Source organism: Artemia sp. Qi Xiang Cuo, chromosome 18 (assembly GCF_049724085.1).
Source record: "Artemia sp. Qi Xiang Cuo chromosome 18, ASM4972408v1, whole genome shotgun sequence".
NCBI classification, from domain to species: Eukaryota; Metazoa; Arthropoda; class Branchiopoda; order Anostraca; family Artemiidae; genus Artemia; species Artemia sp. Qi Xiang Cuo.
In genome coordinates, this window is record NC_142811.1 from 20,698,271 (window position 1) to 20,720,168 (window position 21,898).

Sequence of the window (21,898 nt, forward strand, 5' to 3'; positions counted from 1 at the left end):
TTTATTGTTAATTGTTAAACAGGTAAAGAAAACCTTATACATTCTTTTTTTTTTTTTGCAGAAACAAAATCACTAATTTTGAAATGTTTTGGTAAATTTGTGTTTGAATACAGAAATCAGATAGAAAAACAATACAAATATAACAACAATATTCAAATATACAATAGGAAAAATATACAAATATTGTACCATTCCTAATTCTGTTACCACCTTATCTTGCTGGACATGCAATTTAAGGTAATGCTTCTCCCAAATATGATACTGATCTATGCTATAATTGTGTCATCATCACTGAAGCTGGTGAACAAAGTATTTGTTCTATTGCTAGCAAGTGTGATTTAAGGTAATTAAGGTAAACATAAAACATACTAGTCCAGGAATTTTAGCTCAAAAAAGTGTCAAACCCAGACAAAATTGCAATATAAACGAAAATGGTACCAAAATGATCAGAAAAAATTCTGTACAACATACTAAAAGTCCCCATAAATCCGAGTGGGGCAAGTACCCGAAAAACAGGGGAAAAGGGGGAAATGCAGGGGAAAATGGGAAAAATGCCAAACATGCCCAGAAAATAGTTTAAAGTGAGTTTTTTTAGGTTTTCACATACGCTGATTACAAAATTGACATCTAAAATTCAGTATAGAAAACGAGTACTACGGAAAACAGGGGAAAGAGGGGAGAAAAGAGAAGAATACAGGGTAGGGGTAGAAAGCAGTTTGAAAGATATTTTCTGGGGTATTCCTATCTGGTGATTACGAAATTGAGAACTAAAATGATATAAAAAAATTGATTAACATAAAACGGGGAAATGGGGGGGGGGGGAGAGGAAAAAGGGAAATATACAGGGTAGGGGTAGAAAGCATGTGGAAATGTTTACAAATGTTAATACAGGAGATCTATAGAGGTTCGGCTACCCCATAGGTTTGGAAAAGGCAAAAAAAACTTGAGAAAGAAATACGGAAAGATACTGAAATTACTTTATTCTGTATTCCTCGCTGTTATCAACAAGCGCATGGGTTCGTCAACATAATCCTGTTCTAATTCGACATTCAGTAAGAGAAGCAAGGTATGGGGCATTCACAGCTGCGGGGCATTCTTCTTCTTCTTCTTCTTCTTCAGCTGCGGGGCATAATCTTTATGCCAAGTCAGTTCATCTTTTTCTTCAGATGATGCAGGAACTTGAAACATTGAATCCACAGCTCTTCGGACAGTTTGCAAGCGGCAAGTTTATTGCCCGACAAAGTGATCGTTATTGGGCTGGATTGGCTCCAGACCTCGTCATCAAGACAGTGCTGATGAAGAGCCTAAAAACAGATGGAGGGCTGACAAGAGGAAAAGGGATGACTGAGCTTCAGAGAAACATATGGACAATGTCTATGCCAGTACTCGCTTCAGTGAATGATCTAATGCAGAAACTGATGGGCCTAGAGTACAGTTCTAGTGAACAGCACGTTACTGCAACCGCAGCACGAATAAAGAGAGATACTAAGGATCTACTGATGTTTCTTGAATTCCTTCTAGAGAACTGTCCTTTCACTAGTTCCACAGAGCTTAGAAGTATAGGTTCCAGGCTGATTGCCCAAAAAGGCGTCAATGCAGAGGATGCTAAAGCTGTAGGTGAGCTGATCCTCCAGCGCATGGATGGCCAATCCATCGAAAGTTTTTCATTCAGGAAGAAAGACAAAGTCGTTACACTGGCATCTGATGGGAACATAAGGATAGATGACGAGATTTTGCATATCGACCCTGCACTGCTTTTTCAACGTCTTTCGACTGCTGCCCATACATCTGAAAATGACATGGCAGAAACTCTATGTTACAAACTGTGCAGTTATCTGCCCGCTTTTTTTGAGAATTCTGGCATAATGCATCAGCCAGACAAACCTGCACTAGCAAAAGCAATATGGAAAGAAGCGAAAACGGACTCGATTCACCACCTGCCAGTGTCAGATTGTGTCACTGTAGTTGATGGAGGTTGGCTGCTTCAGCAAGTACCTTGGAAGATTGGCGATACTTATGATTCAATCTGTGACAGCTATGTTAGTTTTGTTACTCGATGCTGTACCTCCCCTACTGTTGTCTTTGATGGATACAGCGCTGGTCCAACCACGAAAGATGCTACCCACAACCGACAGTGTAAGGGAAGCCAGCATCAAGTGATCGATTTCAGTTTAGGGATGAAGCTCCAGAAAAAGAAGGAAGAGTTTTTGAGCAACTCTCAGAACAAACAGCAAATTATAAGCTACATCGGGGAAAAACTCAGAGCCAAAGGATTTGAAGTCATCCATGCAAAGGACAATGCTGACTATCTAATCGTGAAGACTGCCATAACAAAAGCAGAAAACTCTGAAACAATAGTTCTTGGCAATGACACTGACCTTCTGATTCTACTCTTGTATCATCTCCCTCCTAATGCAAAAACACTCTACTTCAAATCGTCAACGAACGCAAAAGAAGCGATGACACGGTTCTGGTGCCTCAACAAAGTTAAAAAAAAAAATGGGAGAAGTATCAAGGCTACTTCTGGTAGGGCAGGCACTCTTGGGATGTGACACGACCTCACGAGTTTTCGGAATTGGAAAGCAAGCTGTGCTACCTCTTTTGAAGAAGAGCGAAGTGTTCAGAAAAAAATGCAAAATGTTTCTGGATGAATCATTGTCTAAAGATGAAATTTTGAAAGCAGGTGAATATCTTCTCCTCAGCTTGTATAAAGCACGACCAAACAAAGATCTCACTAAGCTGCAACATCGAATTTTCTTGGAAAAAGTTTCTTTGTCAAATACTAAGGCGTTTGTTAAGCCTGAAAGGCTTCTGCCAACCAGAGCTGCAGCTTCATTCCACTCCCAGCGAGTGCGCCTCCAGGTATCCCGTTGGAAAGGGGAACCAGCTGACCTCGACCCGGCTGACTGGGGTTGGGTCCTCAGAGACCATAAATACTCACCTGTGATGACCGATTTGTTGCCTGCACCTCAGACTCTTTTGAGTGTTGTGAGATGCAACTGTAAGACAGGCTGTGAGAACTCGCGATGCAGCTGCAAGAAAAATAGATTAGAGTGTACGTTTGCGTGCGGAGAATGTCAGGGTATCAACTGTTTGAACAGGGACAACGAGATTGTCGAAGACGAGGAGCTCGACTAGTGACATCAATGCTGTGTTTTTCAAGTCAACTCCACTGCCTTAAAAAGTGCAGATTTTACCTATAGTTAATGAAGTTCTTTTTTTAGTTTTTTATTCAACAATATTGCCTTCGAAAGTCCAAATTTTACCTATAATAGCTGAAGTTTTATACTGTGATCACTGCCAAGTGGTTGTTTTCTTTATGTTTAGTAATTCAAATGGTTGTAAGAAATGTCTGTGATTCAAGAAAGTAAAAGTTTGATACTTAAGTGAGTTATTTTGTCCATAGGCCTACTTATTAGCCATTAGCAGCTGGCTCAGGAGTCAGGCTTCCCTTCCCCTTTTCCGTTATTTCCTCCAGTTTTGTTCGTTTTCATGGTTCTCGTTTTCTTTCCTTCATTTTAGGTGTCAGTTTCGTGATCAGCAGATAGGAAAACCCCAGAAAACACATTTCAAACTGATTTCTACCCCTGACTTTAATTGTCCCTTTTCTTCCCCTCTTTCCCCCTTTTCCCTCGTTATGGTGGGGCTCATGTTCTTTATTTCATTTTAGATGTCAGTTTCGGGATCAGCAGATAGAAAGACCCCAGAAAACATATTTCAAAGTGCTTTCTACCCCTACCCTGTTTTAAAAATTGTTCCCTCTTACCCCTGTTCCCGCCGTTTTCCATAGTACTTTTATTCTATACTGAATTTTAGATGTCAGTTTCGTGATCAGCGTATGGGAAAGCCCCAGAAAACTCACTTTGAACTATTTTCTGGGCATGTTCGGCATTTTTCCCAATTTCCCCTGCATTTCCCCCTTTTCCCCTGTTTTTCGGGTACTCGCCCCACTCGGATTTATGGGGATTTTTAGTATGTTGTACAAAATTTTTTTCTGATCATTTTGGTACCATTTTGTTTATATTGCAATTTTGTCTGGGTCAAACCCTAAAAGTCCTGGACTATACTTCACAGATTTAAAGAAGATACAATGAACATGTAGATTACTGTGGCTTAATTGCCACACACAAAAAGAGCAAGCAGGCCTTAAATGCAGAAACAACTAGAGAATTAAATAGCCTTGCTTAATAAATTCACTTTAACTGCTATGGCATAGAGGTGGAAGAAGCATATGCAATGCAGACCATTTTTGTATTTGGTTGATTCCAAGATTTACTGTTTCACACATATTTGTTCAAGGAACACTAAACTGAAGTGAAGTACAGTATTCTAATAGGCCTAGTGGCTGCACTGTAAACTTATAGGCAGTGGAAAAGAGACAAGATGAAAGTAACTAAAGGGTCTTTTATTGACTCAGAGGGCACCATGTCCAAATCTTGATCAAATGAAACACTATGAAGTTTGAAATTTTTTTAATATAAATTCCCTGATCCTTAATGTATATAGCTGAGTTTATCTCAATACACTTTGTATAGTACTTGGCTAGAAAATCATTACATAAACATTTAACCCTATACATTCCTCTTGATTGATGTGTGTGAAGTTTTCTTGGGGCTTAAGTTTCCAATTGGTTGATCAGGTCTTTAGCCCTATACAGACTGTTGTTATTCTGAATTCTGAATTTTATCCAAATGACCCATTAGTTCTATCATTGACAAAAATGGTTTATTAGAAACATTGCTAAAAAAACGATTTCTTTGGTTTTCCTTGGCCAGTGATCAAATCAATCTGACTTAGTAGACATGGGTAATTGGATTCTTTTATGGCTACAGGTTGGACTCAGACTCTCTTCTACATCTACTGAAGGTCTCCTACTTTTATGCTGAGACATTGCACAAGCAGATGTGTACACCTGCAGCAACTTCAGACCATAAGGCTTACAGTAATATTGATTCATTTGTTCTTGAAGTAAATGCTCTGACATATGAATTTAAAAGTAGCCAGCTGTTACTGATGGCTGTATCAATGAGCCACCAAAAAATTGTTATGTACCATTTCTGCATCCAAAATTGTCATCTGTAGCCTCTATAGGTCTGTAGCCTCTGCTGTTCATATAAAAAAGGGACTAATGTTTAGTGTATGTGAAATTCAGCTCCACGGTTATTAATAAGTTCCTCCAAAGCTGAAAATATGATATTCAGTGATGTCACAATTATCACAAAATGAGTCAGACAACATCTCATCTGGAATTTCAATAATATACTTGGTAGCTTCAGCTGCATCAGTTCTTATATTTTTCTACTCTCTTTCTTAGTCTTGCATGAATCTCTCATATGAATGTGCTATCTAAAATGAAATAAAATATTCTCTTTGTCTCTCCTCTAGCTCCAAACAATTCCACACTTAAAAAGGAGGAAAAAAAAACCTGCTGAATGGTTCATTTCATATTACCTTAATTTGTACTGTGAAACAAATTAAGATCCATCTTGATCTGTTAATTGCTCTATGCTTGATGATGTAAATGATTGAACATCAAATGCCCCCCCCCCCTCCTGGTACTTCCAGGGAACACCATTCCATTTGACATCCAATGACTTTGAAAATTTGATTATTGGGTGCTGAGACTGTTGTATTTGAGAGACTATTACTGTGGTTTGCTACATGACAGGAGAAAAACTTTTGTTGGTGTCAAGTTTTGACAGATGGCTTAAACAGCTTCTTTGAAGGTCCCCTCCTGTCAGTGCCAAAATTTTGGGCTATTGACAAATGAATTTGGGGGGTTTCTTGTGAAGTAAGTTTATATATCATAAGCATATCAGCTCTTTGTCATCAGCAAACTAGTGTAGATAATTTCTGCTCCTTTAAACATCCATCATATGGCTTGCCTCTCATCTTAGATATTGCCTTTGTGGCTCTCTTTTGCACCCCTTCCAGAAGCTGTATGCCACCACTGTATCCTGGTCATGCTATGCACATTTCAAAATCAAGCACTGGTCTGGCAAAGGCCTTGTACAAACTCACAAAAACATGGGAGACCTACTGGAGATAATTTTCTTTAAGAGTGCTTGGACAGAGTTTGCATGAGACACTAGTCTTTTTGCAGTTTGAATGGAACTTACACTTGTTGTCAACAATAATTCCAAAATCCTTTCTTCATCCACACTTTGCAGCTCTTGAATCTTATTTACAGCTGGATTTACCATAGTATATTTGAAACCTGGGTTGGAGTTGCCAAAATGAATAACACTACATTTGTCAATATTGAAGCTCATGTGCCATGTTGTTGCCCAGTTTTGAATATGTTCAAGATCTACTTGTAGTGACTGCACCAAACAACTTTGAGTCATCTGCATAGAGAGTTAGATGATTTGTAGTTAAAAATATTGTTTATAAAATTATTGAATAGGGTAGGTCCTAAGACACTACCCTGCAGGACACCACTGGTGACTCCACATCTCTCAGCGAGGATTGATTCTCCTTCGTTAGTAAAAAGCCTCACTCCTTGTGATCTATCTGTAAGAAAAGCTGAGATCTAGCCCACAAGATCTCCATTAATTCCACATTAGATAAGTTTTTTGTTCAAGTGTGGATATGGAACTTAGTCAAATGCTTTTGGAAGGTCAAGCAACAAGACATCCACAGGTAAGCCCTGATAGATCAGGCCTGTTATAACATCATATGTCTCCAGCAAATTTGTTTCTACAGATTTTCTTGGTTAAAAACTATGCTGGCTTGGCAATAGTATCCCATTAAGTTTGAGATGCTTCATGACAGAGTCATTTACCACTCTTTCCAGGATTTTAGCAACAGCAGAAGTTATACTTATGGGATGGTAGTTTTCTGCGCTGGCTTTTCTTCCCTTTTTGAACAAAGGGGTGACAAATGCTGTTTTCAAATCTGTTGGCACTTCCTTGGTACATAGGTAGACTTCGAAAAATTGGGAGAGTGGCTTGGCAATGTCTTCAGCAACTTCTTTTAGAAGACATGGATGTAACCTATCTGGCCCAACTGATTTGTTGACATCTAGCCATTTAAGTTGTTCAAGGATATTTGACCTACCAATCTCAATGTGCTCCATTGGATGGTGGATTTGTGCAGGTTCAACATTGGGCAGGTCTGTATCTGATGTGCTACTAAAAAGAGAGAGAAACTGGTGGTTCAATTCACCTACAATTCTTTTGAAATCTGTCAGTTCAGCTCCTGAAGCAGTTTGCTATGATATTGATTGCCAACAAGGACTTACCTGAAAAATGTTGCCAAAATTTCTTTGGGTTATGCTTTCATTCTTCAGCTAGTGTGGCTTCATGGTTCTGATAAAGTTTCTGGTTAAACTTCTCAACTTATCTCTTGCTATTTTGAGTCTCTTGTACTGGTCTGGACTCTCAGTTGCTTTGTATTTTTTCCAAGATCCCTTTTTTTTTGTTGAACTACTTCTTAATTTCCTCGGTCATGAATGGAAGAGTCTTTGGCATTCTCCTGTAAGATACAGAAGAGTTGCTGTTTTGGATTCTAAGTAAAATTAATTTGAAATTTTCCTATTACTCCTCTACTGATCCCTGTAAAATTTCACTCCAGTTTGCCATTTTCAGTTCCTTCCGGATGGATTTGTAATCTGTGAAGACCCTTTTAATAAATCTATTAGTTACAGTCTTTAGATCAAGCTATATTTCTATAGCTATGTGGTCACTCTTACCAGTGGGGTGTAAGTACTCAATATGTTCCATTAGGTCTTGGTTATTAAGGAAAATAAGGTCTAGAAGGGTTGGGTCCTGGAAGATTCTATATCTAGTTGGTTTATCAACAGCTTTATATAGGGAGAGGTTATGCATACAATGAAGGAATGGTCTCTGTGTTGCACCGTCTTCATGATAACCAAATCTCTCTTTCCATGATATTTGTGGGAAATTAACATCTCTAGCTATTAGCAAATTACCTTTATATGATCCACTGATTATTGAAAATGATCTGCTATGGCTTGTTCTGTAACAATTTTAGATGGAGCTGAAGGGCTTCTATATTTTCAAGCAATTCTTGTAATATCAGGGTCAAGTGGAACATTTAGATCAAAGCAGACCAACTCAACATAATCATTAATAGCGGGAGTATCTACCACTTTAACATCATATTTTGCTCTAACTATTACCAATACACCCCTTCTGCAATTATTTGCACTCAAGTCTGATATTACCTTCTATCCACGAATAGAGATATGACTATCCTCCAATTGAGTATTACTATTCTTGGGACTTACCTCTGTTAACATCACCAAATTGTATCCCTTATTTGTTACAAGGCTTTTTACTTCCTCAACCGTATTGGTTAACAGATCTACATTGACTACCAGTAATAGAAACTCCTTGTGGTTTTGTATATATACTTTTTCATCCTCATCTGCTCTATTTGGTTTGAGACACTGTTGTCACTACACATCAACTCAAACAGAAGGGATGAAACATTATTACTACTTGAGAGAGATTCAGCAGTGACAAACGTTGCTGATTCTGAATTTGATATTGGATCACTTTGTGTTCTATTATTCATTTCATTATTTATATAAACAACACTTTCAGATGAACAGTCTTTCTTTCAAACATCACTACAAATTACTCCATTAACTCAAGTTTTTTTGGACGATTTTTTCACCTCTTATGACAAGATTGTTTTTGCCCTTGGACATCCAGTCCTGCAGCTCTGTAACTAGAGCTCTATGCTTTTCTCTATCCTCTTTTGAGTTGTTTTTACAAAATTGTACTGCATCTTTGAGTGCATGCCTTTCAAAAGACTGTTTGGCTATTTTAAATCCAACTGAAGGGTTACTCACTGTGAACACTGAAAACTGGGACAATTGGCGCTGGTTCTGCTGGGGTACTAGTGATTGGGTTCTTTGGCTTAAGTTGCTGGGCGTTAAAAACTTTGGTGTCAATTGAATAGTCATGCAAGAAGAAGTGTTTGGAAACAACGTCAGCCTTACATTGCTGATCATGGCCATACAAAGGATTTTTGGGCATACCAACGGCTATCACATTGTTCTTCCTTCATTGATGGTCTCTGTCATTTCTCATAGACTCACCTCGTTTCTTATCAACTTGTTCAGCAAATATTGTTTATTTGGAAACTGCTGCTTCAAACAAGCAATATATAATGTCATATTTTCTTTAAATTCAGTATTTTTGAACAAACATTGTCTATTTTTGTATTTTTACAAGAAGTATGTAATGTATTATTTTATACCTTTAAAGTCTTTTTTTCCACAGACTGATAAATCACAAGCATCAAATGAATAAAAAAGGGGGAAACGTCCCCCAAAAGTCAAGGAATCTTTTCAAAGGTCACACCATCAGATTCACCATATAAGAGAACCTTACTGAAGAGGTTTCAAGCTCCCATCTGCCTAAATATGGAATTATGTATTTACTTTTGGCCAGAAGAAAGATTATGGATGCATTGTATTGAACCAATGGTCCTAGAAGAGGCCTCATTTGAATAGAAATTAAAAGTTCTAGTGTCATTTTAAGTGACAAAAAAAATTGGAGGGCAATTGAATTAAAAACTGTCTCTCATTTTTTTTATTTCCAATTTACTAGCTTAAACATTGTTTACATTTTTACTTCTTTCCATACACCATCAGTTCACAGACACACTGGTTAGCCATTTGCTCATTGGGTTCAGAAATCATTATTTTACTGCACCATCTTTTCTATGTCCAAAAGCAGTTTCAAAAGTTGATAATTTCTAGTCATAGATGACAATCCATCCATTCAAAATGACTGCTGTTTTTCATTAAGTCTAAAAAGCTTTGCGTTAATCACATTTTCGATAGTTAAGGGTAAATCATTTACATGTGCACAAGATAAAACAGAAATATCCTGACCTAAATAATCCTGAGTATGAAGGTGGGGGGGGGGGGTGTAATTTGGAAAAGAAATTATTTGACCAGTGTTGAATTTTGCTTTTCAATTGTTCTTTATTTTTTAGGCTTTCTTAACAGACGTTACTGATACAGAAATTGTGGTTGCATTTGAAAATGAGTAAGTATTGCTTTCAATATTTAGTTCTTTAGGTTATATTAGGAGATATTTAGTTTATAAATATCTGCTTAGGATTAGATAGTCATATATAACTTTTGTTTAGATATTTTTAACTATATATATCCTTAGGAGATATATAGTTTTTTAGGATATGTTAAATATTTAGGTTATCTTTGGTTTATTAGATTATTATTTATTATTAATATTTTATTCAATAAAGGAGGAAGTCATAGGCTTTTTGCATAACAACACAAAAAAATAACAGCTCAAACAGCAATACTGCAAAACCCAAAACAAGAAATAAAACGAAAAAATATTCATAAATAAAAAACAACTATGTAACAACTATATTACAGAAACTGTTTGTCATAGAACTCAGTTTCGACAAGAGCACTCTTAAATGATTGCACTGTTTGCATAGAAACTACGGTATCAGGTAAACTATTCCAAAATTTAGTTGTATGGTTAACGAAGCTACATTGACCTATCTTCTTGAGCACTTGTGGCTGATACAGTTTATACAAGTTTTGTCAAGGGGCTGAGTAATGACTAAGTTTGAAGAAATCAGCCCAGTCCACATTATCAACACCCTTCGTAATACGGAATGTATTGATCAGGTCAATCCTATCCCGTCGAAACTCCAGAGAAGGAAGTCCCAAGCACTCCAGTTGCCACTGATATGGTAAATGGCTCAAATATGGCACAAACTTTGATACCCAATGTTGAACCCTTTCAATTTGCTGCAAGTCACATTTCCATGTAGGATACTACACAGAGGAACACTATTCTACAACCGGGTATAATATTGTCTTGTAATAGTGTCAAAAAAGTGTGAAGTTTAAATTTCCTGAAACTTCTCTTAATCCGAAGCAGACTGTAATTAGAGCATTTTATGAAATTATGGAAACATGCTTGCGAAACTTTAAATTGTTATCAAAGCGGATAATAAATCCCTAAATCCCCTACTGAATCTGAAGATGAAACAAGTGTATCAACAATAAAATAATGATAAGTCGAGCTTTTTGAAAAGTAATGGAGTACAAAACATTTTTGATGGTTTACAAACATGGAGTTCAATTTACACCAATCATTTAGGGTATTCAGATACTCTTGAATAAGGATGACATCTACCAGGGAGGTAACACTTTTATACAATTTTACATCGTTTGCAAACAGTTTGACAGTGGAGTGACGAATTACTTCAGGCAAATCGCTGACAAACAAACAAAATAACACTGGACCCAAACCACTGCCTTGTGGTACACCGCTCAAAATCGGACTCTTACTTGAAAATGCACTACCGACAATAAATTGCTATGAACGGCCTGATAAATAATCTGTAATCCATGTTAAAGTTCTACTGCCTAGCTTATACTTTTCACATTTTTCAAGCAACAAATTTTTCAACATTTTTCAAGTAATTGAAACTTTGTCAAATGCTTTACTGAAGTCAATGTACAAGCAATCAAACTTCGAACTGAAATCAGCCATATTTTGGAAATCTTTTACAACTTCTAGCAACTGCGTATTACATGACCTGTTTTTTCTTAAACCATGCTGTGATGGATGCCATAGTTTATTTTGGTTGAAGTAATCCTGTATCCGATATACAATAATCTTTTCAAGAACTCGCGAAAAAGTTGAGGTGTTCGAAATTGGACGATAATTTACAAATTGGGATTTAGATCCTCCTTTGTGGAGTGGCTTTACAACCACTTTTTTCTACGCTGCAGGGCATTTACCACTCGGTAGACAGTGGTTAAACAAAAACGCAAGAGGTTCAGCTAAACACGAGGCTGTCTTCTGAAGAAAAGTGTTAGAAATACCATCTATATCTGGTGCTTTATTAACAGAAAGGTCACCGAGAATTTTTAAAACCTACTCTGAAGAAATATCAGTCATTGAAGGGCACTTTGTCTGCTGAAACAAATTCGGTAAAATGGGGTGGACTCATGGGCGCCCATATGGGGGGGCAGGGGGGGGGCACTGGCCCCCCCCCCCCTTGCTGAATGATGCTGCCTTATTTTTATATTTTTGTTCTGAGATTTCTATTATATAGCATTAAAAGTAGCAATTAGACGAAGTTTGCCCTCCCCCCTGGAATTCAGCTTATGGGCGCCCATGGGTGGACTGCATGCATGGACATCATTTGGATTTACAAAAACTGACGAAAACACTTGATTAAACACATCAGCCTTTTTCTGAACATCACTTATTAATTCACATGTAGTTGGGTCATCAAAAATGCATGAATCAGTAGAGGAGTCAATCTTATTTCTATTGACATTCTTCCAAAACTTCTTTGGACACCCTCGAATATTAGTAATGACAGACGATTCGAGTGATTCCCGGTTAACACATAGAGAACGAGTGGCGTGATTCAGAGCCATTTTATATGCACACCACGAATCTTCATTTTTTTCCAACATATACTGTCTCCATTGTTTATTTTTAACACTAATAGCATCAAGTACAAATTTTGGCCTAGAGGTGGCAGCATCTTAAGGTCTAATATGTAATCTGGATACATGACGATGAAATATAAATACAAATTCCCCTTTTCAAATGCTTGTTGTACACGACATTATAGCCACTCAGTTGAAAGAAATGTACTTTGGGGTTAAGACAGTGCTTTGGGAGCACCTCAGTCATGATAACTATATCAGGTTCCTGCAAATTTACCAAAGGATAAAGTTTGTCAAGTTTGTTTGAAAGTATATCAGGATTTGTATACAACATAGAAAGATTATTCTTCCATTTCTTGCCTGGAGGGGGCCGCTTGTCCCTAATGTTTCTTTGACTCATGTTACCTTCTAACTGTCTATTTATACTGGTTACATTGTAGGGTGAAACGTTTAATGTTGCATTGCAGCTAGAAGGGCTGCACAAATCTCACCGTTTTTTGGAACTATAGAGTTCCTACGTATAACCAAATCCACTTCGCCCTGTGCACGCCTGACCTGCAACTCCTCATCAGGGGCGTTACTAGCCAAAAAATTTTTTTTTTGGGGGGAGCCAATAGATTTTACTGACTGGCTGGTCATTTTTACTGACTTTTTTTTATTTTGTTAATAATTAAAAAAAAAAGCTTGAGTTTAACTTCTTGTGCTTTGTGTTAATACCGAATCGCTATCATAGGAACTCCAACGGTTTTCCTGAATGAATTGAGCCTGATCCCCCCCCCCCCCGAAAGGCACATCTTTAATAGGCTATAATATCCTCTGATATAGCGAACGATTTTGCTCTTTTCTTGTGGAATAAAGCAATTGATGAGGAGAGGTATCTGGGTCTTTGCACATGCACCATAGACGATGAGCCCATAGTCAATATGGGGTCTTATATGTGATTTATAAAACTGGAGTAAGGTTTTCTCCTTACAACCCCAGGGTGTAGAAAGAAGGGTGTATAATTGCTTTTCTATAGCATTTTTTTATTGTGTTTGAAATGTGGAGGTGGAAATTAAGTTTTTGGTCAAGCATGAGACCTAGGTAATTAATATGATTATCATCTGGAATAGTTGTTCCATTTAGAGTTAGTCTTGCATTAACATGATTTCGCTTTCGGTGAAATTGGATTATTTTCGACTTGGTGGTTGCAATGTGTAAATCTGAATATTAAGAAAAATTTTAAAATTGGAAAAGTTCCTTTGGCAGCTTTGACTGTGCAATCTCAAAGGTGTTGCCAGATGACCATAGTACCAGATCATCAGCATATTGTAGATTCGTGTGGGGGAGGTTCGTGTCCCAGAGATACAGGGCAAAAAGGAGGCAGCTGAGGACTGCTCCCTGAGGAAGGCCTTTGGTTATTATATTTTGGGGAGAAAAGGCTGAACCTACACAAACAATGAAACTTCGCAATTCTATGAAAGATTTTATAAAAGATACTAGCTTGGGGGGTAGTCCAAGGTTTGCAAGTTTAATTAAAAGGATTTGGTGGTTCACATTGCTCCTCGACGCTTGCAAAATCCTCGACGCATGGCACTCATTAAGAGAGCGAGAAGGAGGATGCTGGGCAAAACAGAGCAGCGTATAGCTTTTAACATGCCTCGTATAGGGCAAAAAGGAGGCAGCTGAGGACTGCCGAGCCGAGGAAGGCCTTTGGTTATTGTCTTTTGGGGTGAAGAGGCTGAACCTACACAAACAATGAAACTTCGCAATTCTATGAAAGATTTTATAAAAGATACTAGCTTGGGGGGTAGTCCAAGGTTTGCAAGTTTAATTAAAAGGATTTGGTGGTTCACATTGTCATATGCCCCTTCAAAATCTAGGAAAGCTGCAACTACGACATTATTTTTTGAGAATGATTCATTTATTGCATTTGTTAACAATATGAAAGCATCTGTTGAGGAATGGTGTTTCCTGAATCCAGTTTGAGTGTGAGGGATCATATTATTTTTTTCAACAAACCAGAGGAGTCGGTAATAGATCATTTTCTCCACTATTTTCCCCATTGCAGGAGTAATCATTACGGGTCTGTAGGACTCAGGGTTATTTTTAGGTTTGTTTTTCTTTAGGATTGGTAAGAGGGAAGAATATTTCCAGATATTGGGGAACATAGATGAAGCCCAAGCATGATTATAACAATTTAGAAGTTCCTATTTGTATGAAGGGGTTAGATTCTTTATCCATGTAGGGTGTATATTGTCATAGCTGCCGCTAGTCTTGGTCCTAGTATGATGTATTGCATTGTTCATTTCCTGGATTGAAAATGGGCTGGTTGTATACTCGGATCCTGGGCGAGGTTGGTAACTTTGGTTCATAGGAATTGGGGGTATTTTGCTACAATTGTTTGATGTTAGCTTATTAACAAAAAGAGTGGCAAATAGCTTAGCTTTTTCATTATCATTGTCATAATGGGTATTATTATGTATAAGCGCATACAGGAGTGGGTTGGGGGAAGTCTTTCCCACAGATGTGGCTTATGACTTTATGTATAATTGGCTCATGTGTTTCTCTGGAGAGATTATTTGCAAAATTATTCCAGTAGTTATATTTAGCATTTATTATGGTCCTTTTTAGATTAGATTCTGCTTGTAATTTTTTTAAATATTTAATAGGTGATAATTTTTTAAAGATTGTTCTCCTATCTGTCTTTTTTGTTCTCCATTTATGTTGGAACTCATTTGTCCACTATGCTTTGGGAATATGTTTAGGGATGGCTTTCCTGGGTATTGTCCTGGGGATAGCATGATTAGCTGTATTTATTAGTAAAGATGCCAAAACTTCAGCATGTGTGTCAGCTGATGCGTTTGAAAGGAATGAATTTTGGGTGAAACTTCTAATTTCATCATTTAGCTTATTTTGGAACATAAACCAATTTGCTTTAGTGTTGATATATTTGGAGGTATCTGGTAGGGTTTCAGCAGGTTCGTTTAGGGAGCAAACTATGGAAAAGTGGCCAGTTCATAGACTATCAATTTTATTTATATAAATTTTATTCAAAATATTTAAAGACACAATTTGTAGGTCAATTGTAGGGAAAATGCCACTTTTGGGGTTGAAATATGTATTCAGGTTTAGAGGGGTAGCAACAGCTAATTCATTATTATTTGAAGTCGTATGCTCAATGAACTTACCAGCTTTATTTGCTGGTTTATTCCCCCACAAAAGGCTGTGGGCATTAAAGTCTCCACACATAATAATATTTTTCAACATATTAGAATTATTTATATAGCTGAAGAAATCCATGGCATCTGTAGTTTGGCCATTAGGGTTATAAAAGCTTAGGGTTATTAGGCCATTAGGGTTATTATTCAGCCAAACACTGATACCTATTGCATCAACATCATTTACAAAATCATTACAAAACTGATGTTTCCGTTGAAGTTTGTCTTTACAGGCGGTACTGGGCAATCTTGTTCCAGTAAAGGGGTTAACGGCTCTGATTCACTCAACGAAGCCATATCTTTAAATTCTTCTATTATTTCTGCATTCACTTTGATCATATCTTCAACAATGGAAAGTTCAACTAGTTCAAACTAGTTCAAAGTCAAACTATATAATAGTTTGCCACAAAGGGTCAACGTTTTTATAAATTCAGTTCAAGAATATTGTCATTTTGTTTTTTTGCTTATTCGCCAATAGGCACAATAGATGGTTGGTCTGAAGCAGCATTTTCAGGGGCTTCGGGCTTTGCCCGACAAACGTCCTTTCCCAGGACCTATTGGGGGAATTCCCCCCCCCCTTAAGAAACGCCCCGGGCCAAGGCTGTCACTAGCTCTTTTCCATTGGGAGCGGACAAAAAATGTGCTTCGAAAATCATAAACATGCCGATTAAGCTCTATTTAAAAAGGCTTTTGTTTTCCTATGTTATCATAAAGGAAATTGTTTGCTAAAGAAAACCGATCTTGTTTCTGTGGATGCTTGAATTATGATGGCGTATCTTAGTTTCGACGAGAGTTTCGAAGACGCAAAATTCCAGCTGGGGGGGGGGGCAAACATCAAGCTGGGTGGGGGGCAAACTGGGGTATGGGGGCAGTTGGGGCCCCCCCCTGCCCTATAGCAAATTACGCCCCTGCCTGGCATTAACCTTTTAATGTAAATCACTGCGCTAGTCAAGTGGAATCGTGTAGGCTATATGCACAGTGTAGACTATATGCTCCGTTGGAATGAACATTTTCTTAGGAGCTGATGCAGCAAATGGGTTAGTCACTACCTGCTCGGGCGCTAGGATCCAGTTCGGCTCAGGTTCATTTTTATGAAAACTGGCGTTATGACGCTTACCGTAATCCTTATCGAAAATATTCTTACACGCCGGGCACTTTATTTTCACCCGATTTGTCGTTAAACTTGACATATTTTTTTATTGCTAATATGTTCTTTGCAATTGAAATCAATCGTGAAACTGAACTGAACCCCGATGTGGCGATGATTCACAAGTCAGAAGTTTTCAACAAGTTGCTACCGAATAAATTTTCATCGAGTCATCCATTGTTTCGAGTCGATTTTGCCGCTCCAATTACCGAATGAGATCAAGATAGCGGCCGCTTTCAATCAAATCTAAAAATTTGAGTCGGTAAAATCGTCTCATTTACCGACTGACACCGAGGTTTTCGAAACTTAGGGAGGGTCTAGATTTCAGTGGATGTCATGCCAGTGTTTTCATCTTCTTTCAGTAATTTCATTCATCTCATTTATTTATTTCAAAAATTGAGTCCGTAAAACCGCAACACTTCGCGCCGCAGTTTTACCGACTAATTTTTTTTTACCGAGTCACCGAAAATATGGGGGGGGGGGGCGTCCCCCCTCCCCCCTATACGTGACGCCCCGACTCCTCATATAACTTTGCTCTTTTCTGACAATCAGTCTTGGGTATATCATTTCGGAACTGGATCGTACCTGACCCTTTTCTTTCGTAAGACTTTTGCAGAATCTGCTTCTTAGTTTTGAAATCTGGGACTGAGAATAATGTGGAAACAGGCCTTTTTTCGGTAATGGTGGTTACAACTTGGCTTTGCTGACTCCTCAGACGACGGACATTAGAGACGCTTATGTTTGGGAGCCCATAATCACTCACAAGATATTTTCTTATGTAGAGTTCATCATTTGTCTGAGGGGGGACACCAAAAACAACAATATTTAGCTTGCGACGCTGACGGTCTCTATCATCTGCAACCATCTGTTTAAATTTGGTTTCAAGCTGCATCTCAAGATCTTTTTTCAACGTCTGAATCTCCGACTCAACCAAATTCTGAACAGCGTCCTTGTGAAACGAGGGAGACTGTTCAAGGGTTGTCAAACGGCTCTCAACATTACCAAAACGGTTTTCAATGTCGGTGGTTAGCTGTTCTCGAAGTTTGGAAAATGCTTCTTTCACTGCATCTTTAACTTTGGTGTCCAGTTCATTTACTGCACAGTTCATTTACTGTCTAAAAGTTTCTGAATATCGTCCAAAGACGCCCTACCTGTCACTTGTGGGTTACCTTTGCAAACTGGGCATTTTCACTCACAGCCTACTCGCCGTGTCATTTTAGTTAGTAGAGAGTATTCAGCCTCTGACATTTCCAGACAATCAATGCATAACCAGAGGCTACATCCGTCACAGTTCATAGCACTTGAATCTGTATCTAAATTCTCATCACATGTTGCGCACATATCGGTCCCTTTTTTGGGGCTCTGACGAGGTCTTTTTGGTGGCATTATATTCAAGCTTAAAGGATTCTAAGGTAGACAAGATCCATGGGAAGTGCAACACACAAATCACCTGATCCCAGCAGTTTAAGGACACAAGATCCCACTAGTACTATACGGCTCTTGAATGTTCGTTGATGCTCCCTTTTGCACAGGCTGTCTCCAAAAAATGCAGCTTGAATTTTAACGTCAAAAATGCGTAAAAACGGTTGAGCTAATTTAATCTATGATAATAGAAAAATATAATATTTAGCTGTATTTGGCAACTTTGTATTTGGCAACTATGTATTGCCAGAAGAAACAGGTGTACTTTAAGTAATCCTTTATTTGTTTACAATCCTTTGTTTGTTTTAATTTGAATTCAATTAGAATTCAAACACAATGGATTAATTCTCATGGGAATAAAAATAAATTATCTTCCAGGTAACTTCAAAGACCAGGTAAGTGAATTCACACTTTGAGAAAAGAAACTTAAGGATGGATAATAGTTGGAAATGATAAATATTGGTACCAATAACTGCTTTACCACATGAAATTAGCCAGTAATCCTGTATTCAATTTTCACTTAGATTAAGTTGCTGTTGGTCAGATCTTGTGTTCTTGTGATCTTGTGTATTATATTAGGTTTGTTTAGAGATTGAATCAATATAGTGGGAATTACAAGGGTTAGAAGCGGAATTGAGTAAGCTTTTCTCATTCTTGAAACAATTTCACTGTGAAATTTAGCATTTTGTATAAAATATCAGCATCACATCTTTTCTTTTATTCAAATAAATTTATTACTTGAACTCTCCAAGGCTGAGTAGTCAAATATCCAGTATTGCTTGATTTACTGCCTTCTTATGAAACAGGTCAGTTGAGAAATAAGTAAATGATTGCTTGATATTGCTTGTTTTTACCCTAAGGTGATGTGACATCTTCAAGAATCACCCTATCTTGTCCATCAAAAACTTGTTTCGAATCGATTGGGCGGTCTTGCCATAACTTTTAGGGCTGAATTAAGAGATCCGAATAAATGACAGTAACCCAACATCTTGGGAAAACCATTTAATCATTTGGCTTATTATTAGTTAATCAGGGAGATACAAAGGGGAAAGGGACGCTCAGGCAAGTGGCTTCCTGAGCTTTTGGAGCTTTGACCTATCCAATGTAAAATCCTGTGTACATACCTGGCCATAGTTGTTGATTTTTTATTTATATCAGAAAAAATTCGAAGCATGTTCAAAAGTGTGGTTCAATCCTGCTTTCTAGGGCCATGATGAGAGAAAGTTTGAGGTGGCTAGTTCACATTCTGCAGATGAACAATGGCAGATTGTCAAAAATTGTCCTTTTTGGCCAACCATCTAAGGCTAAATGGAAAGCAAGTTGTCTGCAGTTGCGGAGGGAGGATGTCATAAAGAAATATTTAAGGAAAAGGTGAACTTCCTGGGAGGGTGTATAGAGGGAGACTTTGAATAGATTTGGGATGGAGGAGGTGCTTGCGTAGCTGTGTTGGCCTCAGGCGGCTCGGTGCTGTGGTGAGTTGTTAGTAGTAGTAGTAGTAGTATAAAAATTGGCCAAATTCGGTTGATGCAAAATTGACCTTTTTCGTCTTTTCTTCTAAATGACTATTACGAACAACTGAGGCGAGTTGTCTGCAGTAATAGTAGTAGTTCCAAATTAGCCCTGAGCATGAAATTGCCACGCGTATTACGTGCGCAGGAAGCGCTTTTGATAAGTTAAGAAACATTTGGAGAAGTGCCACTTTCTCTTTGAAGCTGAAATTGATGCTCTTCAAGAGTAATGTCCTGTCATTGCTATTGTATGGTTCTGAAAGCTGGGTGCTGACAAAACAGCTGGATAAAAGAATCCAAAGTTTTGAAAATAATTGTCTTCAACGGATTATCAGAATCAACTGGATGGACAAAATTACCTACTCATTCATTAGAGAGTAGACTAAACAACCACTCGTTATTGATAAAGTCATAAGCAGTTGGTGGCAATATTGGGGACACATAGTTAAAATGGGCAGTAATTGCCTGTCTCATGATGTTTGGTGTTGGACTCCTCCAGGAGTTTGACGGTGCGAATGACAGAAGGCTGCGCTTGGGCGATGCCTAGAAAAAGACGCAGGGCTCTCAAGAACATCCCTGGATGATCTTTGGGCAAAGACGCTGAAGAGGTCATCGCGGAGAGGCATCGTTGCCACCTTATGCGCCGACCGGTGTGGGAAGTCCTAAGTCTAAGTAATTAAGTAATTAGGCATTCTGCTGCATGTGCATTGCTGCATGCACATATGACACATTAGATTATTGGGTCTCAGAGAGTTATGAGTAATAACTTTATTTGGACATAAAGAAAGGCATAGTGTATTTACAAAATGCTGAATTATGCAGTGGAATCAATTCAAGAATAGGAAAATTTACTCCATTTTGGGTACAGTCCTGATCATTTCAAAATCACAATTTTTATGATTTCAATTCATCACTAGTTATAATATTTTAAATGCTTGAGTAGAACATGCTTCTGGGTTATTTTGTATAAAATCAGCCGGGGCATGATACCCATGGTCTCAGATTTTGATGAAACGGTGCAAGTGTATACCTTTCTGAGCATGTGCAACCATTAATGTTTTTTGCATAGCTTTTTGGTTTCACAGAAATTCAAAATTTTGACTTTTTGTATCATAGAAAACAAATACTAAAAGATTGTTTACTTATAGAATCTTTTCACAAAATCTTCCTTGTTAACTCAAAATTTATTTTTTGTTTTAATATATGAAGAATGCAAGAAAAAAATTAATCACCCAAAGAAGTCAGAACAAATTGTGCTAATTTTGTTTTTGTCAATATTTGAGTTTTAGGCTCATATTATTTGCTAGAGTCTGTTCTAGACTATGAAAACAATAAACTGAGTGGGGGCCTTATCTTGGCTTATTTATGCCATTTTTTTTCTTTATTGGGTCTGCTTGCTTGGCTTGGTTTACAATTCAGAATTTGGCGTTTTTAACCAACTTCCAGTATTTTTGTATGCTTCAAAATTTAAGCCTTAGTACAGAACAAAAGCAAGGACAAAGAGTAATGGGTATCTAGCAGGTGGCAACACTTGTCATTTTTCAAGCTTTGTAATGATTTTTCTGTAGAGACCTGAGATCAGATACTTATTGCCACCCTAATTTTACCAATTTCACTTGTTAAATTAAATATTATCATTATTACAGTGAAAAAATTTCCAAGTGTACCCCAATGCTAGATGATGCTGATAGTTTTTTTTTGTTAACACTAGTGCCAGTTTCCACTCGAGTTAGCCATTCTCTTTGAGTAAGGGGTTAAAAGGGATCTTTAAAGCTGTCTATTGGGGGAATAAAGAGATAATCCTCTTGAGATGTAGCTTGAGATTTGTTTTGATATCCAAACTCTCATAATGCAGTATCACAAGGAGAAAAAACAATAGGTCCACAGATAATATTTAAGTTTGTTTTCTATGAGAAGGTGAAGGAATCATTTACCTCTCTACCACCACCCCAATTATGTACTGTAAATCATGTAATATAAAAAATGTAATTATGATGTAAATCATGTAATATAAATATTTTCCGATTATATTCTCAAGATTAATGTAATTTCGGAAAGCCTGATGTGAATAAATTATAAATTTAAAGGTTTCTATGGCAGGCAGCCAGACAGGAATCAGCTGACGAGTTTCACTTTGTTGAGAGGGGAGGGTAGATGGTTAATCCATCCCCCCCCCCATGCCATATAG

General features: G+C 37.7%; 1 protein-coding gene across 1 annotated transcript in view; it reads left to right on the forward strand.

Annotated features, from left to right (window-relative positions):
* The window catches only part of Fmr1 (synaptic functional regulator FMR1), an 85,935-nt gene that overhangs the window by 7,679 nt on the left and 56,358 nt on the right, over positions 1-21,898 (forward strand). The window contains exon 2 of the mRNA XM_089104366.1: positions 9,976-10,028. Coding sequence (XP_088960492.1) covers positions 9,976-10,028 — 53 coding nt within the window. The remainder of the gene's footprint in view (positions 1-9,975; positions 10,029-21,898) is intronic.